The 26,088-nt window shown below is 37.0% G+C and overlaps 1 protein-coding gene and 2 pseudogenes across 2 annotated transcripts; 1 reads left to right on the forward strand and 2 right to left on the reverse strand.

The window, feature by feature from the left end:
- Positions 1-12,943: 12,943 nt before the first annotated feature.
- On the reverse strand, positions 12,944-13,279 carry LOC137712031 (large ribosomal subunit protein eL30-like; annotated as a pseudogene).
- Positions 13,280-14,046: 767 nt separating this feature from the next.
- LOC137713202 (uncharacterized) lies at positions 14,047-21,098 on the forward strand. 2 transcript variants are annotated; one of them, XM_068452474.1, is made up of 8 exons: positions 14,047-14,206; positions 15,203-15,433; positions 17,498-17,603; positions 18,588-18,770; positions 19,481-19,966; positions 20,073-20,156; positions 20,229-20,314; positions 20,708-21,098. In XM_068452474.1, the coding sequence occupies exons 2-7, from the start codon at positions 15,386-15,388 to the stop codon at positions 20,291-20,293; spliced, it is 972 nt and encodes a 323-aa protein (XP_068308575.1). In that variant the 5' UTR covers positions 14,047-14,206; positions 15,203-15,385; the 3' UTR covers positions 20,294-20,314; positions 20,708-21,098. The 2 variants fall into 2 exon arrangements, with proteins under 2 accessions (XP_068308575.1, XP_068308576.1); XM_068452475.1 differs by having other exon boundaries at positions 14,049-14,206; positions 15,347-15,433.
- Positions 21,099-22,050: 952 nt separating this feature from the next.
- Positions 22,051-26,088, reverse strand: LOC137712184 (cystathionine beta-lyase, chloroplastic-like; annotated as a pseudogene).

Genomic DNA, 26,088 nt, shown 5'->3' on the forward strand with positions numbered 1-26,088 from the left:
TCCACCATAAAACTAATTCGCAATATAAGAAGTAGTCTAACTTACTTAAATATGTTCGTCATCTCATCGATGTGACATTCATTCTCAGTTAAATAAAAATTATTGTGTTTTATGTCTAGATCAAGTCAAGCTCAACCAGTCACCTAATTGCAAAAGCATGTAGCACATGATTTGCCTCCTCAGCCTGAAACCAAAAGAAAACAGCATATCTTTCACATCCTCCTCGATATCAATATTCTACAACCGTTCATGAAACCGGGTGCATACGCCTTGTTTTTCTAGTCTTTATTCTCATGTGAGTTGGGGCGGCCGGAGTGCCTTGCAAGTGGCGAGGGGAGCCCCTAGAATTTTCGTCAAGAACATTTTCTGATTTGCGGCGGGCTAGAGCACACCCGAGTCCCTGCCCCAGCCTGTCATGACATGCCCCCAAAACTTCACCCTTGTCATTCTGACAACGGCTAGGGCTTGAAAGATGACCTTCAACATGAAGAACCACCCCAGCGGGCCGAATCAAAAAGGGTAAGTGGTGGGTCATGCAAAGCCTATCCAAAAGCTCGAGCAAGTTAAGCCTGGCTTTGCACCATCGAGCAAGATTAACGTCAGCCACATTTTGTAATTTACGTGCAACAAAACAATCCAAAAAAAAAAAAATTATTTGTAAATAGTAATCGCCTTTACTCAACAAGTAGAGTTGCACAAATACAAATACTATTGAGAGTGAATGGTAAGAGCAATTTACATGGCTCTTGCCCTTTAGAGCGGATGAAACTGCTCTCCCACAACATGAATGAGAGAGTCATCACAGCCATACCCTATGACAATTGAGTTTTAAAAGTCCATCACCTTATATAGGCTTATCCACATTAATTAATCAAATTAATGGAGCATAAATGTGAAAAAAGTATTAATTAATCAAATTAATGGAGCACAAATTATGTTTATTTCTGGTTTTAGTAGGCTTGTTTTCATACATATTTTTTATTGGTACGTTTGTATTATTCTCGATGTTATTTTCTTATATGAATTACTACAAAAATTTATATATGGATATCTTAAATGGTATTTTATTTCTTCATTGAAATGGGGGAAAAAAATCAAATGGCAGGGTATTTTATTACTTTATAAATTGTAGATAATCATTTTTTTTTTGTGTAATTATCTTTAGAGGGAATCAAAGGAGTTAGATTGTAGGAAATTTGTTTCAATATCTCTACAGTTTTTTTCATGACGTGAAGAATTTAGGCAGTGGTAAGATCTGTAATTTTAGTACAAATAAAGGATAGTTATGATAGATGAAACTGCAAATTTGTAGGAAAAATGTTTAAGTAAATCTCTAAAACCAACAAATGTTTAGTCTATAGAGTTGAAAACTCAGACGCTTATATCAAAACACCCCTATAAATAATACGACTATTAGTTTGATATTGTACCAAACGCCCGATTAATTAGTCAGTACTATCCGATGATAAATTATCCTATCTGACTGAAATAGTCAGTACAGTCCGAGCTGCCAAACGAGATCTCAGTATATTAATGGACCCAAGCAGGCCATTTTGAGTACTTAAAAGTCCATTGTGATGTTATGCTTTAATACTCTTCGCAAATTTTCTGGTGCGGAATATTTTTTGCAGACCATCCACGTGGACCAACTTAAACCGTTGGATTTCATCTGGATGTCTCACAATAAAATTGAACTCATTGGTGGAACCTGATCATAAATGACATGTTAATAAATTGGCAAATTTTGAATAAAATATAATATAAGTTGAATCATTTATATAAAATAGGAGAAAAATTGGAAAAATATTTCGGAAGTTGCTGCTGACTCATTGCAGGGTGCTCGCCGTTTTCAAGAAAATGGAGAAAAACTATATCAAACAAATCACAAGGTGCATGTGGTACATAATGAGTAAAATATTATATAAGGTGTTCGGGTAAAATCAAGAAAAATCGAAAAAATAATTCGAATGTTCCCACAAATTTCTTGAACCGACTTATTGAGAAATGAACATAAAACCTCTATTACGATTTGAAATCAAGGTTCTAAAAGACACTAAGTGTCAATCGGGCGGTGGTTGGTGCCTGGCGCTAATCAGGCGGTAGCTGATGCCTAGCACCTAGGCTATTAGGCGGAGCCTAGGCGGACTAGGTAAATTTAAGTAAATTTATTATCTATAGGATAAATAAGGGTCTGCTTATATTTAAAAAAAAATACATAATTGCCTTGGAATATATACAACAACAACAAAGCCTTTTCTCACTAAGTGGTGCCTTGGAATATATAAATTGAAAAATAAAATGATAAATAGATTATAAAGTATTAGAACATAATGAAAATGAAAATTATTTATTTTTTGTCTAAGTGAGAGTCGCGACCAACACGGGCTAGGCGGGTGCCTAAGCATATCTATGTGCCCTTTCTTAATTTTCAAACACCTAGGGATTAATTGGAATTGTGGCCAGCCGCTTAGCGTTTAGGCAGGGGCCTAGGCAGCGCTAGGTGGAGATTTTTAGAACAGTGGTTGTAATCAAATAGGAGAATTTCACAAATGTTACATTGGGTACTTGGTGCTTGTCATTCTATCTGTCTGTCTGTCTCTCTCTCTCTCTCTTTCTCTCTCTTCTTCACCATATGTACGGACAACACCAAAACCATTGGAAACGTGGTAGATCGAGGAAACAAACTACATATTTGTGCTCGTGAGGTCCTTAGGAGTTCAACCATACCCATTTCAGGTAAGGGAACCTTCATTTTCACGTCGAACCCGAGAGGTGTAAATCGGGGTACTGTTCATGCACACGTTAATTCTTGTGTTTTTGGGAATTTCAAGTTTGTAGGAAGCTTGGTGAGGTCCTTAGGAGGCTCGGGATGGTTCGTTTGAAGGTTTTGGACGTCGGGATCGTGAGTTGCAGGTTTGGCCGGAGTTGGTGGTGTTTTCCCGGTGATATTCCGTTGGTTTTAGTGCTTGAAAGTGGTAAGAATTTGTTCCTCTAGTTGTAAGCTTCATTTTGGTACCAATTTTGTGAAATTTGGATGAAAAACGAGTGAGATACAAAGTTTGGAAGTTTTTCGACGACGGCGACAGCGCCGGAGTTTGGCCAGAGAAGATGACGGAATATTCCGTCAGTTTGGATGGAATATTCCTAACGGCGTTAACGGAATCTGTTAGACTTAAAGGAATATTCCTGACAGCATTAACTGATGCCGTCAGTGTGCCAGGCACGTGCCTGCTTGTGGGCGGCGCGTGTGGCCGTGCCTTGGCCTGCGCGTGGGGGCGCGTGCGGTGTCAGAAAATTATTTTAAAAATATGGGGATGTTCGTGAGGTTGAGTAGATCACGTTGGTGTATTCATACACCCCATTTGAGCATTGTATGAGAAGTTATTTCGTAATGTTGGTAATGTGCTTTAAAATTAACGTTTTTATAGTTGTTTCGCATTTAGGTGAGACCTATCCCGAGGACAAGCGCAGTCACTTGAGGCAAGGGGGTTACGACCCTTCTACATACCAGTGACTGGGCTTTTGGTTTTCCGTATATACCTATATACTTGTGATTTTTCCCAGAAAATGAAATTAAACGTTTATATGGTTTATATGCCATGCATTATGTTTGCCCAGTTAATTATGCATTATTAGTTGCATATATACATATGTTGGTGCTGTAGACGCACAGGTAAGTGTCAGGTAAGTTATGGTTTATGTTTATGCTTAGTGGTGATATGAGATGCATAGAGAGCTCATAACCTGCACCCCCGGTGTTAGGGCTCCCGCCCTGAGTAGGGCACAGTCCTTCACGTGATGTTCACCTCCCGCACCACACGCTCAGCTTGGATCCAAGTTAGGTGCACAGTCCTGTTATACAGACCATTATAAGTGGTTCCGACTCGTAGGTGACGCGTGATTATTCACCCAGTCTTCACGTGATTGTAGCATTTGAGCGTACTTACTTTACACCCAGTCCTGTCGTACAGACCACTTTAGGTGGTTCCGACCCGTGTGTAGGTATAGTTAGTGAGTTGGAGATTTGAGCTCTAGATTCAGCCATATAGGTCACGTTAGGTGACTCCGGCTGACAGATTATATGGCATTGATTTAACATTACCTGAGCACTTGCATTTTATTTAGAGGCATACGACATGGCATATTTCTGAGCATGACTTATATATACGTATATATTCTATTTTCTGGGAAGTATACAGGTTTTACGGCGAGGGTTAGAACTTTGTTTATGAAATGATTTTTGAAAAGCTTTGTTTTTGCCCACTCACGCTTTCTGTTTTGCGCCTCTCCAGGTTCCAGTTTGGCTAGCACTTTTGGTGGCTCCTCACCTTCTCTGACAGATTATCACCAGTGTAGGACCACCTTTGGGTGTGTTTATTTAGTGTTGTTTCTCCCGGACTGCACTAGGTCTTCCGTGCTCTGTACATTGTTTTTCAAACTTACGCTTGCCCATGTATGTTATTTACTTTTGTGTATAGCTTGGTTTTTATTTATTCATACTTTTATAATTATTTCTTAGCTTCCACACTATGCACATGGTCACGTCACTTCCACGTGACGACTAACATGCCTTGATCTCGGTCGGGGTGTGTCAGTTTTGACACAAAAAACTCGAGAAAATTATATCAAACTAATCATAAGGTGCCATATGGCACATATTGAATAAAATATTATATACGGTATAACTTTTAATAAAATCATAGAAAAATCGAAAAAATATTTCGAAGTTGTCACAGCTCCTTGAATCGTGCTCATCGAGAAATGAGCATAAACCTCGATTGTGTGTTGAAATCAAATTGAAGAATTTCACAAATGTTAACTGGATACTTGGTGTTTGTCATGTTACATTATACACTTGAACAAGTTTCATGATTTGGTGCTTAATATCAACTCCTTGACCAACTACCATGTTCAATTGTTCATGACACTAATTTGGTATATTGAACGTACCAGATCAAAGATATCGCGTTTAACACACCCCTACCCGGAATGTCTACCTGAATTCCGAATCGAGTTGTGCTGGCTGACATTGGGAAAATGACCAAGCCATAAAATGTGGTGATGTGGAAAATGTGAATAAATTAAAACCTAAAAGTGACTAAATATAAGAGCACGCATGTGAGCGAGATTGAATTCATGTCACTCATGATGTTAGAGCATAAATAAAGTATATTGAAATTAGAATAAGAAATGTACCAATGGAAGTGATCTCTGATACCAACTTTTGCCAAGAATCCTTGTCGACACAAGAGCTCTCCACTAAAACTTAGATGGGCGAAAAACAAGGGTGAGTGGGCCTAAAAATCAAGTTGTGTAAAAACCTTTTCGAAAACGTATATTCCATTTCCATAAAACAAGTATAGTTTCCAAATATATATACTACATATAGTATGAAAACACTTACCGCAAAAAACAATATTTCACCTATAAAACATATAACAACCAGTAATCACAATATCTCGCATAAATGAACATATAATATCGGGTGCTTATCGACATATGCTGACAAATGAGTTCATGCAGAGGTTTCCTGACATGAACAAGACTAGGTGTAACAATGATTTACGCTCTAGTACTACAATCACGTGAAGACTGGGGCTATGTGCATCACATACAAGTCCTAATTGCCTATAGCAATCTAGGATAGGACTGACACATACAGTGGATCCAAAATGAGCATACGGTGCGATGTGAACATACATATGAAGACCGGTCCTGACCCAATCGAGTACTAACACTAGTGTAACATGCATGATGAGCAGTAATATAAATATGATGATGCTACGAAAATTTCGTAATCCACAACAATAAAATAATAATATTTGTGATCGCAACTATATTCATGGCATCACATCAAAATATGCATAAACGTGCATCTCATAGAATTTATGAGAATTCCAAAAATTCCGTCAATACGCTAATTCTTAAAAAGGTTAGTCTAATCTAGGCGTAATGTAGAAATTTTTTTATTAAATATTTAAATGGAAAATAACTAAATATATAATATTTAAAAGCAAAGACCCACTCGCAAATCATGTCATCGAGTCGAACCTGCGTCACGGGCATCGAAGATCCTTGCGATGCGTTTCACCTAGAAACGAAACCATTTATGTAAATATATAACCAACTAACATAAATTTGTGTATTTGTACAAAGTATGACTAATAAAGGAACTATTTTAAAACCATCGAATTTCGAAAAACGAAGGGGGGATTCGGATTCGGCACGACGAGAAACCTAAGGAGGGATCTCGAGTTCGTCCACGCACCACTGCAAGGTGGCTGTATTGGTAGCCATGCGCTGGCCACCACACGTGCCCATGCACTTTCTTCTTGATTTCCAGATTTTTGTAGGTTTTTCTCCAACTTCCAGAGCTTATTCCGAGCTCGATACTCAACCAAAATCAATGTTTCAAAAACCTAAATGAAGTTAGAAATGTAGGGAATAAATCTATACCCATTTGAGGTCGTGTCATGGTCGGAGTTGGTCGGAAAAAAGGTTTGAAAGTGGATCGACGACCTCGGTTCTGGGTTTCCAAAAATCTAGGGAAGTCTCCCCATTCATCATTTCTGTATCAACCTTCCCTCAAATCCAGTATAAAGGTTAAAAGCAGTACCAGATCATGTTTAAAAGGAGAATCTTAGGGATATCAAGGCTTACCAACGTCGGGGATGGTGGAACTCATTAGAGAAAATGATGGTGAGCCATCGTCTAGTTTGATGTTGTGCAATTTGTGCAGTGAGCAAAGGATTTGAGATGAGAAGGAGAGAGACGAGAGAGTGTGAGGTAAGAGAGCTCGCTAGTGGTGGTAAGTGAATTGTGTATGGTGCTCGACCTTTTTGTATTACAAAGATGAGAATGAGAGAGATTAAAAGAGTTTGAGTGAGAGAAGGGTAAGGTGAAATGAGAGAGAGAAGGATCTGAGAGAGTTAGAGAAAGAGTGAGAGATTGAGATAGTGATGGAGATACGAGAATGAGGGGAATGAGTGATGTGGGCTCCACTTGGCAGACAGCTCAAAGTCACAAAAGACAATACAAAAAAATATCTTTTGTAAACATGAATTTACCAAAACACCCTTCACGCTCAATAATTCGTAAAATCTTTATCATAACTCCAAATTCAATTTTGCTTGTGCCCATATGTTTGCATCGTTGAGTACTCCAAGAATATATGTGTGTGTCTTTGGGTTCAGCCCAAATAATAATTAATTAGGTACGAGACCTAATTAATAAAAGGAGATTATATTCACATACCCCAAATTACTTCTCCCATTCAATTTTAATTTTTTAATATTTTTTCTATCAAGTGTTAGTGGTGTGCAGAAAATATTAAAAAATTAGAAAGGTGTGAGAGAAGTAATTTGGGGTGTGTGACTATAATCTCTCTTAATAAAATACTAACGTAAACGGGCCTCCTTACCCATTTGCTTAATGAACTGAATGAATAAGTCATCGATATTATGGTATCCAGCCTGCAATACTGACGACTCACTATTGTCTTGATAAACAAGTAATAAATTCCCAACAGTACAAAATTACCATTTTGCCCATTATTGTGCAAGGTGATAAAAAGTGATAAGGATAAGGATTCAAAAATCCACGAATATAGTCCAACAAGGGCATTTTTGTAATTTTAAAGGTTAGAGAATAAAATAATATTAAATTCGGGATGTGACGCCACAATGTTCCCTGTCACGTACTAATTGACGAAATATTTTTTGAATTTTTTAAAATATTTTTTATTTGTTTTAAACTCAAATGCAAACTATACATTAGTGGGTACCTATGGTTTTAAAAATCCAAATGACGATGTACCTATAGTCAAAGCGTAGAGGACGTGATCACAAGCATTTGCATTTTTTTTTCTTTACTTTTTTCTCACTTGTAAATGAATTATTATGAATTTTTTAAATGTGTTTTTGATATTTTGTAGGAAAAATAAAAATATCACATGGCCTTATCAGGTGCTGCCACATGGGTTGTGTAAGAGTTTGGACTAACCAAAAGGCGCCACCTGTTCGGGTAGTGAGAAATTATGGTACTACCTTCATTGAAGTGAAACTGGCATTTTTTGGATGATCACTCATGGCAAGTTATGAAATAGTACCTTAAACCTTAATGATGGCCCATAAGTTGCCACGTGGTAGAGAATTAGATATTCAGAAAGAGATGTGACAGTTGGGTATTAGTGGAGACAGAGATCGAGTGGTGGTGACTGATACGTTGCGAACTGGGGAAGGGCAGTAGACAGAGAGTTTTGTTGCAGTCGATGACAAGATATGAGTAGTGAGAAGATTGTTGCCAGTGAAATTGGGTGGTCAAGAGGGGGTAAGGGAGAAGGAAAGAGGGAGGGAGAATGGAGACAAGGGAAGATGGGGATGCATGTGAAAAGGCTAGAAGTTAATATTTTTGGAATAATCAATTTTAATTATAGAATTAAAATGATTGATTAATTAAGTGATGTGATATGTAAATATCAGTTGTTACATAGTGTAACATCCCACATCGACCAACGGAGAGGTGATGTGTCTTATATGTACATGCCCACCTCTATATAACACGAGGCCTTTTGGGAACTAATTGGCTTCGGATTCAATCCGAACTTCGAAGTTAAGCGAGTTCAGGCGAGAGCATTCCTAAGATGGGTGACCTACTAGGAAGTTCTCGTGCGAGTTCCCAAAAACAAAACTGTGAGGGCGTGGCTGGGACCCCAAAGTGGACAATATCGTGCTACGGCGGAGTCAAAACTGGGATATGACAATTTGGTATCAGAGCCACTCTGATGTGTGGTGCCAGTGTGCCGACAAGGACGTTTGGCCCCTAAGGGGGGTGGATTGTAACATCCCACATTGACCAACGGAGAGGAGGTGATATGCCTTATATGTACATGCCCAGCTTCATATAGCACGAGGCATTTTGGGAACTCACTAGCTTCGGATTCCATCGGAACTCTGAAGTTAAGCGAGTTCGGACGAGAGCATTCCCAGGATGGGTGACCCACTAGGAAGTTCTCGTGTGAGTTCCCAGAAACAAAATCGTGAGGGCATGGCTAGGGCCCAAAACGGACAATATCGTGCTACGACAGGGTTAAGATTGGGATGTGACACATAGCGTCTCTAAATGAGATGTCAAAATCCTAGGTGAAATGCCATATTTGAAATAAAAATTCTTTGTAATAGAAGTGTTATTTACTGATTGAATTTGAAGACTTTGTAATTAAGAGTCAAATTTGACATCAATGCGAACATTATTTTTAATTCATTTTAATGGTGGGTCCCTTATTTCAACCAATAAAAATTTTATTTCAACATTTTTTAATAGCTACAATAATTTAAAGCTTTATTTTAATAAGAAAATAACATTTGACAATTCGGTTGATGACACACCCTGACCTAGAATGTCCACCTGAACTTCGAATTGAGCTATGCTAGCCGACCCTAGGAAGGGTGATGAAACCATAAAGTGTAGTCATGTGGAAAAAAAGTGAATAAATTTAAACCTAAAAGTGCCTAAATATAATAAGTGCGCATGTGAGTGGGATTGAACCTAATTCACACGTGATGCAGAGCATAAGTAAAGTACAATAGAGGTAGGATAAGAATTATACCATTGAAGGTAATCACCTATATCAAGATTTGCCAAGAATCCTCGTCGACACGAAAGCTCATCTACTAAAACCTAGAGGGGTGAAAAATAAGGATGAGTGAGCCTAAAAATAAAGTTTTGTAAAAACCTTTTCAAAAACTTAATAACCACTCACCATAAAACAAGTATGGTTTCCAAACTATACATGCTATGTATAGTATGAAAATACTTACCCTAGCCTACAATATCTCATGAAATCAGTATGTCACAATATTTCGTAAATAAACATCTAACGTCTGGTAATCATATATTCTCGCATGAACAAACATATTATATCAAGTGCTCATCGACATATGCTAACACACGAGTTCATGCAAAGGTATTCTGACATGAACAAAATTAGGTGTAATAATGATTTACGTTCTAGTACTACAATCATGTGAAGACTGGCGTTATGCGCATCACATACGAGTCCTAATTGCCTTTCACAATCTAGAACAAGATTGGCACCTACAATGGATCCAAAGTGAGCGTACAGTGTGAGGTGAACATACATGTGAAGACTAGCCTTGGCCCGGGCGACTACTACCACTAGTGTAGCACACGATGAGCATATAACGTAAATATAAATATGCACTGTAAATCGATAATTTTAGTCGTCACAATATTACTCATGGTTGTAAATATGACTAGGGCATTCCATAGGATTTATAACGATCTCATAATTCTCATCATTACGACATTTCCTATAATGTTAATTTAATTATGGCATCACGTAGAAAATGCATCATTAATATATGAATGGAAACTCAAATAATATATATACTATAAAAGAAAAGACCTACTCATAGATACTTGTGAAGTCGTAGCCTTTCGAATAAGGGAAGCTAGAGTCTCCAATTGTAATTACACCTAAGCATAATATTGGGATCCGTTGGTAAAACTCAACTAAAATGATGAAATTTGGGAGTGCAGATTTGGAATCAGTGTGTTAAAATACGTTAAGAAGGGTCCTAGATAATTTTCGTAAAAAGTCAATCAAGCCGTCTCAGCGGTCAACTAAGTTAAAAATTTGGAATTTCACTAAATGGATGTCAAAAACGGATTTAGGGCGTCGAATTAGCCAAGCAGGGTTTTCGAAAAAATTCCAAAAAAGTCAACACAAGGAATATTCTAAGCCCATTTGAAAATGGGCCGAGCTGGAACAATGAGCCAAAGGTTTGGGCCGGGTTTAGGCTTAGGCCTTTCTTTTTTTATTTTTATTATTTTTATTTTTATTTTTTTTTTCTGGTTGACCCATTTGGGCTCGCGGGTTGTACCTGTCGGACCCAACGAAGAAGAAGGCTAGATATCGTAGGATTTGGCTGGGAAACTTCCCGAGCTCCGTTAGGGGTCTAAAACTCAACCATTTTTAATGATTCAAGAACCAAAATGAAATTATGGATGCCAGGATCAAGAATGTACCATCGTGGTCTCCTGCCATTGCTGGAGTTGGCCGAAAATGACTTGCAAAAATCTCGGGCTCCGTCGGAATCTGGGAAAACAACTTCCTCGAGTTATCTTAGTATCAATTCATCGTCAAAACACACAGAGAACTCAGAAATCATATTAAAAAGTCAATAAAAAGGGGTTTTGAGCGTTCTCGATCCTTACTCAAGTCGGAATAACATCGTGAACTAGTCGAACATCCCGTTTGATGTCAGAGCTCATCGATTCGAGGGTTTCCACAATTTTGTCCTCAATTATAATTTCAGGGAAAGAGATAGAACGAGTTGGTGGGTTAGGTGTGGTGGCAATGCACCTGTAGTGTCAAGGCAAGGTGGTTTTTGGGTCTCGATGCCAGTGGTTGCTGAGGGAGAAATGTTTAGAGTGAGAGAGAGATAGGATAGACGTGAGATGTGAGAGAGACAAAGTGAGGTGGCAGCAAGGAGAGGTCCAATAGATCTGAAAGGGGACACGACAGCAACGGAAGAGTGGGTTGTGGGTCCCACTTTGCTCACACTCCAATCCCATAAAAGATAAAACCGAAAAATATCTCTCGCGACATGAAATTACCGAAATGCCCATCACATTCATGGCTTTGTAAAATTTTTGTCGTAATTCCGAATTCGATTTCGATTATGCCTACGTGTTTGTAATGTTGAGTACTACACAAATATGCTAAAATAGTAGCTTACACGTGTCACAAAATGACGGTCAATGAAAGTCAACAATCTCGTCTCTAGGGCATTTTCGTCAATTCACTCTTTTAAAAATTAATAAAATCGTAAAATTAAGGACGGGTTGTTATAGTTGAAGAAGTACAAAATTTGACATAAGAATTCAGATTGCCATATGAACCATCAATTGTAATTTGACTCTTATAAGTTGACATTTCCTTTGAAGATGTGTTTTAAAAAGATGGTTCAAATAATTAGTCTGCCTAGTATTACCCTAAATTAAAGGGAAATTTGGATTAGTAACAAATTTTTAATCCTTAAATTGAATGGTAGCCTAGTTTTCATAAATTTTATAATTCCAACTAAATTTATTATGCTCTCACAACAAAATAAAATGCATTTTGGAAGGGGAATTGTTATTGGCACTCAAAAAATCTCATTTTACACTTCAATTTTTCTATAATTAGTAAGAAAATTACACTTGTGAGGTGAGACATGTAGAATGAGATTTTTGAAGTGCTAATAACAGTTCTTTTTGGAAGAATTCAAATTCATTATTTCTTTCCTTCACCATTTGTTTTCTTGATTCTTTTTCTTTAATTTGCTCTTCGTTTTTCCTGGAATTTTTTTTTCTTGTATCAAACTATCCACTGATTTGGTTGGTCAATTAAACTACCCATGGATTGATTCGTGAGAAAATGAGTGAAAAATTAAATTCTTGAAATTTTGGTTGACAATTCTTTATTTTGAATTCGATATTTTATTTGGTTACTTGAACATTGGAAAAAAATAAAAAAAAAAAAGCCTTCCCAAGAGTTATATAAAAAGAGTTTAGTAGTTTGATCAAATTCATTCAATAATAGCAGATTGGTGTGTTATAGAAATGAGATGACTTTACATATTCTTTCATCCCTTTTTTTTTTTTTTTTTTTTTTTGGGAGTTCTAAAGAAACATTTTCGGTACTGTTTACATTTAACGTAAATGACATTTTTACTCTAAAAAATCACTCTGGTACTATTCACTTACAACACCTTTTTGTCATTTTGATTAAAACTCAAAGTTTTCGAGCCATTTTTGTTAGTTTTCAATTTTTTTTTTTCGTAAAAAAAAAAAATTGAGTTCATTCAAAGAAAAGAAAAGACAAGTCTCTAAACAAAACACTAGACTCAACATAGAGGTATCATCATTCTACTTTCTTTCACTGACCACCAGGCAGCGTCTTGATAATATCCGAATCACTTGCATCAATGATGCTAAGACAAGACACCAGCAAGTACTTTCCACATGTTGTCCTAAGCTCAACATTGTTTCCATTGTAGTGGTGAACGCCAACCTTGGCGAGCATAGCATAGTACTCGATTTTAGATTTCCGCAAAGGTGGGCAATTGTTGGAAATGATAGTTAGCTTCCCTTTGGAGTTGCAAAGGGCATCGATGACGGTCTTGTAGCAAAGAGTGTACTTGCCACTCTTCGTGACGGGAGTGAGCCTAGTGTTGATGCTCTTGTGGGTCTACTTTGTCTTTGGGGCCACCATTTTCGATGATTGAAGGTTCTTTATTGCTTCCCTCTCTCCCTACGCAATGAAGAGAAGATAGAAAGAATTAGTATTACTAAGTGCAACTAAGACTTTTTATCTTAGTTTTTGGTTAGAAATATAAGAGTTTAAAAAATTTGGCTAAAATTCATTTTGTGATTAAATTTCCCTAAATTAAATATAATTTACTAAAAAAGATCAAGAGTCAAATATCAAGATGAAGGCTCAATTTCTCGTTTTTTTTTTAAAATGGGCAGTGCTCCATAACAATACGGTAGAGTCCAAGCATTTGTTAAAAACACACTAGGCAGCTTTGGCTTGTCCTCATTTCTTCATAGACAACGATATGATGAACCGATAATTAACTCTTGGTCAAAGCAGTCAAACACTAATCCTCGTTGGTAATCATTCTTTATGAAACCCTCTTTTCTTTTTCGATATGATAAGCCACTTAATATTGCGATCTAGTAGTATTTTTCTTCATTTGTAAATGAATGGTCGTAGGTTCGATTCTCATCAAAAGCGACTTTAAATCATATTATTGCTAGCTAATTATGAGGCTAAACTCATTCATTTTCTGTTAAGTAGATAATATCGTTTGTTCAAAAAAAAAAAAAAAAAATCATTCAACCTGATCTCCCACCGTAGGCCCCCCCACCACCCTCCGCTAGCGCCACGTGGCGCGAATTCCCCGCTTCGATCAGTCTATTTTATCCCCAATAAATAAAAAATAATAATAATAAAAAAGACAAATTAACTAAAAAGCTTTGGGGACCGAGAGGAGGAGTTCCCCATTAAAAGCTTCGTCACCTTACGCCTTCCAATTCTCTCTCTCTCTTCTCTCTCTCTCTGATCAGGCGCTTTATATCTCGAAGCTTTTCTCCCAGTAAAAGCCCTGGAAATTTCCAAAAGCTCGATTGAATTCAGGTAAGATCAGCTGGAAACCAGCTTCTTGTTCCAAGAGATTCCCCTTTTTTGTGGTTTGATTTTTCGTACTTTGATTTCTGAATTGTGATTGTGTTGCATGTGTGTGATTGTGTATGTATCGGTCTGTATCTATCTGTCTCTGTAATTGGGGCGATTTGTCTAGGGTTTTGCTTTGGTAATTTCATGTGATCATGGAACAAAATTTCATTTTCTGATTGTGATCGATTCGGTGATGTAAATTGATCAAACCATAACCTAATGCTGTGTCTGGTTGAAGAGAAAACCGCACTGAGTTTCTCTGTGGTTCCGAGTAGCGGGAATTTTTTGAGAATTTAAAACTCGAATTCGTTTTGGTTTACTCCCATACCATATTTTGAATCCTCTTTTGGTAAATGCTTTTTGTTTCTCTGATTCGACCCAAATTTCAATTTTCATCCCATATAGATTATTCTGTACAAGCATTTGAGGAATATGTGATTTTTCGCGGCATTCTTGTGAACGGAGCAATCAATACAATCCTAGTATTGAATAATATTTTATTTGGTGTCGCGGTGCTAAGCATTTATTCATGTTTGATGTGTGTAAAAAAACAAAAAAAGTAGTTAGTACAGCGGGATGTTTCAGTCGGTGTTTTCTTTTGGTTCTTTGATTTTGTTGATTTTTGGGAAGGCTGGAGAAATAGATACTACTTAAATATTCCAATTCAGTATGATTCTGACATGTTAAATTGGGTGTGGAATTCAGTGTACTCTTCAGCAAGTACCATTTTGAAACGGATAATTCAAGATTTTTTTTGTTTTGAAGTGTCAACGAAGGTGTAGCTTGCCATTTTAGTTATTTGTTAAATGTCTCTCTCTCTTTGAAGTACATATTATAAGGTATTTGATACCATACGAATGCCTGGGCCCATTTACTTAATTGCTATTATTGTTAACGCTCATAGTTTTGAACCAATAAGTTTGAAGAGCTAGTTCAAGTCCTTTCTTTTGTCATCAGGTTGGTGCATCACATTTATATGTATATGATATATCTAAATCTGAAGTGAAGAATCCATCAGTCTCGAAGTTCACTGGTCATTTGTGGCATTTGTTTTACTAACAAGGAAGATTCGTTTATAAGTTTAAAAATCAATCAGCGTAGCTTTCTTACGCAAGAATCTTCCAACTGGAACCTTGCAATATGTCGAGTGGATCCGTTAGACGGGTCTCACGTGAAGATATACAACTGGTAAGTTGTTCAACTGGATTTTTGTTGATGACCTATATCATTGATTATCCACTTATGCTTGTTTTTCTTTGTTTAAAAATACAAAAAGAAAAAATTATAAACCATTTAAACTAGGCTATAGCAGTGGAACTTTGACCGTGAGATTTTTTTCTGATGTAAAGTTGCAAAATGAAATAGGAAGATAACAACACAGTGCTTTGTTATAATACATCTTTTATTTTCTATTCCTTGTTCTTCCCCTAAGTGCCCAAGCATAATTTATCTTAGTTCTTCTGTGAAATGATTTATTGGGAAGTGAAATGTACGTAGTTGACATATTTTTTCAATTCTATTTGCAAAAAAGTGCAAAGTAACCAAGTGAATTTTCATGACCTTTATAGTAGCTTTATATTGTTTCTATTGGTGTTTGGCAGAACTGGGCAGAAGGGTTGAGAGTAGTTTAGTGGAAGCGATAAACACATAAAACTGAAATTAAATGAATATTATAGAAAACTGGAATCTCTCCAGGGGCATCACACTCGTTCTTGGCCTCTCACCAAGACTTTTGGCATCTCACCAAAGTAATCCCATCGTAATCCCATCGCAGGATTAGATCCAATCTCTGGAAAACAAAACTTTTCTGTATATCAACTCTTCATCATTCTAAAGATTGGGAATTAGAAGGATATTTGTAATGACTTAAACATAATGAACGCAGCAAAGTAGGCCTATTCTAGGAAATAAATCCTAATCCAAAATAGAATACAAAACTAGGTCAACTCTAAAGTTTGACAATTTCTAGGATTTTAAAATACATTCAGTATCAAACCTTTCTTATAATAGCTATATATTGTTTTCAATTCTTTTATTAAAAAGTAGGCATGACCTGCTAAATCAACTCTTAAGTTTTATCAATTTCTAGGATTTTGAAATACGTTCAGCATTGTTCTAAAAATCCCCGCCTAGCGCCGCCTAGGCCCCTCCTAGGCGCTAGGCGGCTGGCCACCACCTCGATTAATGCCTAGGTGTTTGAAAATTAAGAAGGGGCGCTTAGACCTGCTAAGGTAGCCACCTAGATGGCCTAGCCCGCCCAGACCCGCCTTGCCTAGGTCGCAACTCACTTAGACAGAAAATAGATGACTTTCATTTTGCATTTTATTTTTTTCCAATAAATTGTAAAAGACTTGTTGCATACTTAAATGAACACACATTATATTCTTATTTTACATGTTTTCATTATGTTCCAATACTTCATAATCTATATGCATTCTATTTTGTAGTTTATGATGAAATTATATATATTTTAAGTCTAAGTAGACACTTATTTACATGAAATATGATAGATTTACTTAAATCCGCCAAGTCTGCCTAGGCCCCGCCTAATCACTTAGGCGCTAGGCCCCAGCCCGCCGCCCGACTAGCACCTAGCGTCTTTTAGAACCCTGGTATTCGAGAGTTAGATATAAGATTAATTATGAATGTTCTACCGTCAAAGCTAAGTGATGTTTAGTGCATTTATATAAAAAAAAATTTGGTTAAATGAACTAGATAAAATCCACTTTTATCTCCAATATCATATATGACATGTATTCCCCACTTCTAACTAGCTCATCAAATCTGATATGGGACTACAAACGAGATGCTTTAAAATGCAAATCTTAGCATACTGCTAAGTGTGCAAAGTTTATATTCTTACGAAATTGAACAAGCCAAGTACTGCTTCTGTCATCTAATACATAAAATAATAACACAAGCCCAAGATAAGATTAAGATTAATTAGAGCACCAAACTAACCAGAAAAAGTTAAGCTATTACAGGAATAAATGTGATGAAAAGATAAAATTATAATCTCAAGCAAATTTTTCATTATAAATTCATCCACTACTTTAGTGAATTAAAACAATAATGAAAGGATGGTCACTAATTAAGTTGACTAATGAGTTGGAGTCAAGGGAGGATAAAGCAAGTAATGGCTACACGCTTGGTTTTTTCACTCAACTATATGTAGAAATTTCTATAATTTCTTTCTTTTTATTGTATTCCCTTCATTCAAGTTTAACATGCAAAATGCTTGTTTATTTTCAGGTGCAAAACCTTATCGAGCGATGTCTCCAGCTTTACATGAACCAGAAGGAAGTGGTAGATACCTTACTGGATCAGGCAAAAATAGAGCCTGGTTTCACAGAACTTGGTAAGATGATATCCTGTACTATTCTATAGGTTTTCTTTCTTATTTTAGTTGTAGTTTGTTATCCTCTTTATGTTTTCCTTTAATCTGAAATTCTTTTTCGTTGTGTCTCTTTCTGTTTGTTTCTCCCCTCGCTCACCAAAGTGTTTATTTCATTCAGCAAACTGAACATTGTGAGAATTGGTTTGCTCCTTTTTATGGCCCCTTAGGCATACCTTATTGTGCATGCCAGAATGGTTGTTCCCTTGGGGTATTTTTTCAGCAGTTTACTTTTGTACAGTGCTTGTATTCTTCTTGATGGGGCCATCAACTTCTATTGCCTTCTGCTGTCATGGCCTCCATAAGCTACTAAGGCCACCATGCACCGTTATTGTCCCCACTCAACCACCTAGGCCCAACTCCATGGGTGGTATCAAGCCCAATGGACCTCAAATGTGGGGTTTGATCTCAAAAGGCCTCGGTGCAATTAGAAGTGGAACATCTATAATTAAACTTTAGATTATTGTTGTACTTCTCCGATGTCGGATTCCCTTCACATCCATCTTGGCTTGTATTGAGCCAACCTTTTACATACACCTACTGTTCTGAATTGGAAGTTATATCTTCTTGCTTACGGTGTTTCATTTTATTAGCCAGTCTGGTGGACTTTGATTTTGGGGTCGTGTATTAGCCATCATAGCTGTTGTAACTTGTAGATTTATTCTTTTTCTTCAGTGGTCAATGGTGATGAGAAACCTAACTTATAAGCCTTCGAATCTGAATTTGTTCTGCAGCAATTTAGAAATGATTAATTTCCAATGTAGGAAACTTTGTATCCTGAACTGTCCCATATAATGAAATTTTTAGTTATATTGCAGTGACTATGAAATGTTAATCTCCAACATTAACTTATAAAAATATCTGCTCTGTCAATAATTAGGGAAATTTAGGGTCCTGTTCTGTGTGTTTTTATGCTTATCTTGTCATTAATTCTGGCTGCACTTCCAGTTTGGCAGAAACTTGAGGAAGAGAATCGGGAATTCTTCAGGGCTTATTATTTAAGACTGATGGTGAAGCATCAAATAATAGAATATAACAACTTGCTTAAGCAACAGGTGGAGTTGATGAGTCAGTTACACTCAAGTAAAGTTGCTTCAATATCTAGTTCCAATGGATCTCAAATTTCATCAAGTAAGAGTTCTTCTCACTTTGATGGAAAGTTTATGATGCTTAAGCTTTGGGCTTCTTTTGTATCCGTCCAAATGAAGCTTTATAGATTCATGTGGATTTTGATCTGTAAACGTATGTCATTTTGGTTATTTCACAATTCACGTTAATGGTATGGCACTTAAAATAAGCAATGTAATAGATGGGAAAAGAAGAAAGTGGTTAGGGGCTGATCAGTGTGATTTACTCTCTTTGAAATTATTTTTTGGATACTCTCTCCACTCCAACACCCCCCAACCCCCACTGCCGCCTTCTCTTTGTCAGTCTGTCTTTTTCACCAGAAACAACTTTTCGATTAAGTTTTCATTTTGCATGGAGGAATAATAGTTGGCATTTAGAAATATATCACATCAAGGTTACAGATTTTTCTCTTAAAATTACAGATTCACAGGACCAAGAGATCTGTACCCGTAACCTGATTTCGTGTCTCTAAAATTGTAGGTCCTCAGTATAAATAAATCAGCCATTTAAAAATATTTCTCTTGGTGTTACTTAACTTGGCAACAGTGATGCACACAAACTAAATACCAAGACATAACGACTGCTATTTGTCTCCTTAAATTCATCTGATCACATTTCATTTCAATTCTTATCCTTGCTTTTATATGTCATCCATGCTCTAACTGCGGGTATAACAGTAATAATTTGAAAAAAAAACCATGACAATGTCACAGTGCACCAAAACTCGACTTGCTACGCACCAGAGCAGTTAGGACCAGCGCTGAAGACAGAAAATATACACCACCAAGTTGCTTCCTGCCTACCTAATGCATTTACTAATGGTGGGTCGACATTGCACACTACTATGCACAATGCTGTTAAAATGTCTGCTCATACCAATAGGATTGATGTCCAACCAAACATGCTTCCGAACCAGAGCTCCAACATAGGTCTGATGCAAGGAATGAATGGGGGAATTGTCAAATCAGAAGTTGGATATTCAGGCAGTTCATACATGTTTAGTGCTGATGGAAACATCCTGGAAACGCGGCCTGCTATTGGAGATGCTTCTGTTGCAGCATTCAATAGCGTAGAGTCGACCTCACAGCCCCTAAATGAATCACTGCTTGATGCAGACTGTTCGTCATTTGGTTTTTTAGGTCAGATTCCTCGAAATTTCAGCCTGTCGGATCTGACAGCTGACTTTTCTCAGAGTTCAGGTGCTCTCTATCTCTCTGTCTCTAGAAATTGCTATCTAAACACTAAACATGAGGAGTCATTACACTCATGTTTATTATTTAATAATCCCTGTTCTAAATGTTTTAGACATACTGGAGAGCTATCCTAGATCACCCTTCTTGGCTACAGATAATGACAACTTTCTGGATTCTCGTGATAGAGAACATCAAGGTGAGGACTTGACATATCTTTTCCTCATTACACTGCAAGGGGCTTTCTGATTTTGATCCGTCACTCTTACAGGAGACAATAACAGATTGGACACCATTTCAGAAGGTGTAAGTTATGAAGATTTTGGCAGTGAATAGTTATAACATTAAAATCCAAAAGTAAGTTACCCATTATATACCTTTTCTGTTATCCAATGTTTAACATACCTTTGCTTCCTCCTACACATTTTACCTCTTATGTCAAATTGTTTTATGTTTCTCCATACATAGAAATTGAGTTTAACATTTATAAGATCTAATTATTGGATCTTCATTCTGTGGATACATTTGTCCTCAGTTTCTCTGTCAGAGGCCACGATAACTTACTATATCAGTAGCTTCACCTTTGTAATGACGTGATTTAGAGTAAATGAATCTTATGACATGTTCCGTAGCTGCTTACTCGGAAAATCACATTTGAAGAAATGCAAATTTTGTTAGGGCAAGAGTTTTAGCCCAAATAATGCCGTTAAATTTACTAAAGGCACTGACTTTCGTCTGTGTTGTGTACAGGGAAATTTTCAAACCTAGGACAGAAGGGTTTGTACATACACCATTTAAGATTTTGGCTGGTGTGTAAAATTCACTGATGGTAGTGAGAATGACAGTTAGAGTGGTTCCGTACAACAAGTGGACAGCAACGCTGGACACCGCTGTGGAAGCCTTTTTTTTGTTATCTTGGATATTCTGCTAGCTGCAGGTTTTATTTTCAGTTGGTTTTGGAGGTATATTAATTGTAGAAACGTATGTCGTTTGTTCTAATGACAATGACGGTCGTGATGTGATGTTAAAAAAAAAAGAGGAGGAAAAGGAAAACCAATGCTTCAGTTAGAATTATTGACAGTTGATAAAGAAATTTGGCTGTTTTGGTTGGTTGATCTAATGAAGAAATGTAGTTTTGTTTTTCTTATCTTGGTCTGGAAGAAATGTATTTGTCAGACAGAAGAAATGTAGTCGAATATCAGATTTAGAGGGACAAAAATCAGTGCGTGGGAGATTATTATTTGTACATGTCTCATGCACAATTTTCTTAAGTGGCCATATGATTACCAGATTTGTTGTGTTTAGAACGTGTGTTCTTTAAGGTACCGTTTGGTACGTGGGACGGGATGGAACAGAATGGGACAAGGCGTTCCGTCCCACGTTTGGTGCGCCTAAAACGGGTGGAACGAGCTGTTCCACGGGAAGAGTTTTGGGTGAATTTTCGTTCCACCTCACCCCCCTGGAACGACTCGTTCCACATCCGTGGAACACAAAATTATAACCTCTCCATCTCCTTCTTCTTCCTCCTTGTTTCCATCCGAGGGCATCTTTGCTCCCGCTTCGTTCCGTTCCGTCCTGTCCCGTCCCATTCCGTTCCGTCCCGTCCCATCTGCATACCAAACGATACCTAAAAGAACGGATGTGTCAACGATCCATGTTTGCATTAATAACCATTTGGTTTTCAGTTTTCATTTTTAGTTTTTAAAAAAATGAAAATTGAAAACCTGTTCAATGCTAGGTTTTGAAGTACTTTTAGTTTTTGGTTTTTGAAAATAAAAACTACAACTAATTAGCAAACAAGATTTTAGTTTTCAATTTATATAAAAAAAAAATAAAAAAAAAAAAGGAGGCATGCAGAGATTGAATGGTTCAACAACTGTTCCAGTTATGCCGCTTCTAAAACTCTGTCTGAAATTCATATAAATAATCACAACTTTTGGTTCCTCATCTCAAACACAATTTCATAGATTCACCAACAACTGTACGAAACCTGCGTCTTTATATTTAAACGAGCATGCATTCTCAACTAATAACTGCATCGCCGACGTTCACGGCAGGCGGATATCATTATGCCAGTCATAACCCTTGGGCAACTAGAGAGGGCCGGTTTTAAGTGCATGGTCCAAATCAGCAATGAGATCATTTGCGTCCTCGATCCCCACAGAAATACGAATAAGGTCCTCTGATAGACCTCTGGCCTCACGCACTGCAGATGGTATGCTTGCATGAGACGTGAAGCAGGGCAGGCTTATAAGGGACTTCACACTCCCTGTAAATAATAAAAGATGACAAAATGATATGTTTCGAATCAAAACGAGGCAAATCAACAGTATTTCTGTAAGTTATTAACTGCAGACTGCGTCTTATAGCCTACAGCATGATACATTTAGGCATAACACGTGCACTAATTGAGAACCCTATCTGCTTTCGAAATCAGTTTTCTTAGGGAAACTCCCCCTTCCATCCCTCTACTCATAAAACACAGGCCACGGTAATCAATCTCTACAACTCACAAAACAGGAAAAGCCGATAGTTGAGAGCATATGCAGTGTCTGGAATGAGATAATGTTTTAAAATATATGATAGATTGATATCTGAAACGACAAAGTTACAAGCGCAGTTGAAACCACACCTGTTGCTTCTCAACATGCAATGCCATTGTCTTCATTCCTCGTAAACAGATCCAACAGTCAAATGGAGCTAACCCAGAGCCTTCTGCACTTCGTAGGAAATATAACTGTTTCGCCAAGCTGTTAATAGTGGAAACAATTAGGAAGTCAGGTATGGATATAAGACATAAAACCAATGGTAAAGATAAGAGTAAGAAGCTTAACCTATAGCCTTTAACAGCTAAACCTGCCATGGCATCACTGTGTCCAGCAATAAACTTTGTGGCCGAGTGCATAACAATGTATGAAAGAATGATGGACGAGCAAAAAATAATAACAATTTAAAAGGATTTGTAATTTGCAAAAGCTTGGAAGTCAGCAGGTTATTTTCTTTGCTTGCTCCTAGATCCAGTGGCTGTGACAATACGGGAGACATTATACTGTTATCCACTAACACAATAGCGCCATGTGCATGAGCCATCTCTGCTATTTTCTGTCAAGGACATGAAATAAATTTGTCTTTAGAAAATAGCACCCTGGTGTACTCATCATAATTTTGTTAACTAAAGAAACTAAATAAGATACAGAACTCAAAGTTATTACCGGAAAAGATCAACAAACTTTATGATATCGAATCACTGACAAAAATCACTAAACAGAAAGAAGTGAGCAACACTTATCTATTGCTTTCAAGATTCTAAAAGACACTAGGCGCTAGTCGGACGATGGACCAGGGCCTAATGTCTAGTGTTTACTTATACTTAAAAAATACATAATTGTATTGGGATATAAATCTAAATAGAATGACATATAAATTATAAAGTATTAGGACATTGAAAACATGAGGAACAAGCATATAATGAGTGTCCATCTAAGTATTTAACAAGTCTCCTATAATTTATTGAAAAAATAAAATGCAAAATGAAAGTTATCTATTTTCTGTCTAAATAAAAGTCGCGGCCTAGGCGGGTCTAGGGGACCTAGGCGCCCTTTCTTAATTTTCAAAAGCCTAGGGATTAACTGGGGCGGTGGCCAGCTGCCTAACGCCTAGGTGGGGCCTAGGCGGGGATTTTTAGAACAGTGCTTGCTTCATCTATCAGCAATATAACCCAGCATCAATGCAAAAGTAGTGTAAAGAGTCGGAACTAATTATTTATTGAACTTTGCATTTGGGTGGTCATGGCAACCCATGTGCCTTTCAAACTTTCTATTTAACCCACAGATTACTTTCCTTTAGTAGATGAAGAATTAAAACCATAGTGTTACATAACCCTGCTGCTGTACCATAGAATCCCTGAATTACTCTAACATACTTGCCACTAGAAACATCTATACCTACAAATCAAAATTTTATGCAATATGCTACCCACTCAAGTTATATAATGCCTTTGTTGTTCACGGTATATTTCAATAGCTTTTCTAACTACTAAATGACTAGCTTACATATCTCCTAACCATTTACAACTAATTTGGGTACTCTTATCTATAGATTGTAGAACATGGAACCTGGGTTTAAGTATGCAAAGAAAGTTACAATTTGCTCTACTACGTCACTGGTGGGATCAATGAGCAACATAGCACAAAAAGTGAAAGAGTCAGGTACAAAAAGGAAAAATTAGAAGCCACCATACTGCAGATTTGGCCATGAACTTTGATCTACAGAAAAGCAAGCACATAAACTATTGGAATGGAAAAACAGTATGAAGCTCTAAGTGCTTGGATTAAATAGTACAGAAATTTTGAAACACAATAAGAACAATAATTTTCACAAGGCAAAGACAATCGCACATCAACTTCTAAGGCAAAGACAAGTGCATATTGAACTTCTATATCAACTTCTAGTCAAATGACAAATATTTTATTGCTTCGCAAGATATTTTACATTACAACCTCAAAGGGTACTTCCGAGACCATCTTTAGCGAATGGAAATTCATTCCCAAATCATACCAGCAATCAAGCACTTATGAGCTTGTCTAATGCTAGTATATAAATATCTTACACGAATATCAGAAATGATTTGTCGAGGATTGGTAGGACTCTCCAGCCACACAAGCTTCGTCGAGGGGCCAATAGCAGATGCAACCTCATCTAAATCACTTGTGTTCCCTCATCTGTGTGATAAAGCATTATAATTCAGAGTTCACTCAAACTGAATGAACATAAGAACAGAAGAAAATCATACCAACTTCACCACAACTCCAGTCTTTGGAATTATTTGTGATAGCAACCGATTGGAACCTCCATAAATGTCATCTCCAGCAACAATCTCCTCACCTAAAATGGCATCATTTCCAATTGACAATATTCAGATAGCTTCCAAGAAGTAAAATTTATTTGAGTACTCGTGTACAAAACTAACTTGCTCAGAGAAAGGACTTACAACAAACTGTAGTCCAGATCATGTGATGAATGTAGGCAGATTGCAAGTTAAATTAGGACTCTCAATCCGGCCTAGCCAGCTCAAAGTTCTATACATCGCCCAAAACTTTGGGAGCTGCGCTTTATGAGTTCCATGTTCAGGATGATTTTGGGCTGTATAAGGACCAGTCCTATTATGGGCTCATCTGCAGATTTTATTTCAATCATCCGAACTGTCTGTATTCAGGTTTTTCCTTTGTTTTTTTTTTTCATATATATATTTGATTTCTGTTTTCATATTTACACTTAACATTTCAAAAGGCCTCAAAGCATCCCTTACATGTTTAATTAGTTATCATGTTCCACTCACTAATCCAAGTTGTATCTGATGCATGTTGGGGCGTATTACGGGAGCAAGTGTTTAGCATCTTAACCGAGACTCTTACTCGAATCTAGTAACTAAACTAATCTGTACGGTATTATATGGTACTATAGTTGAAAATAACACCTGTTCCTACATGATGAGCAACAGCAGCCATTCCACTGGTGAAACAAAATGCTCAATTTGAGCTTCTCCACTATAATTTGTTTCGATTTAGTTATTAAGATTTTAGAAGCAATTCGATCTCTGTGGGACGATATCCATGCTTATATGCTATACAATCATCCGATTCGTATACTTGTGACCACTAAAATTCAAGACTTAATGAGTTTAATTTTTGTTATCTAATTTTCGCAACAAATTGATAGAAGGATAAATGATGCTGCTAATTTCATAAAAGAAGACGAAGTATATACAATTACTCCAAGTATAACAAATGCATAATTAGTTCCACAATTGCCTGTTCAACCTTAGGAACCAGAAACAAATACAACTAAGAAAGACACCAAATGAGTCCCAGTTCAGCTCAAGGAGTCGGTGATCAAGACAATAAGGCATCAAACATTCTATGAATGGATTGTTGAGCCACTTCTGGGTGAAAAAAAAAAAATAGGAATGTGAGAATTCTGAAGGAGAATTAAGACAATAAGTGATGACTCAAAGCCAAACTAATACTGCAGAGTATTAGAAAATGAGGACAAAACTTTGTCTTCAAATGTTGAATAATGCAATCAACACTTACCACTTCCAGAACACTTGTATTTCCAAGAGTGGATTTCAT

This window comes from Pyrus communis, chromosome 13, assembly GCF_963583255.1.
Source record: "Pyrus communis chromosome 13, drPyrComm1.1, whole genome shotgun sequence".
Classification (NCBI taxonomy): Eukaryota; Viridiplantae; Streptophyta; class Magnoliopsida; order Rosales; family Rosaceae; genus Pyrus; species Pyrus communis.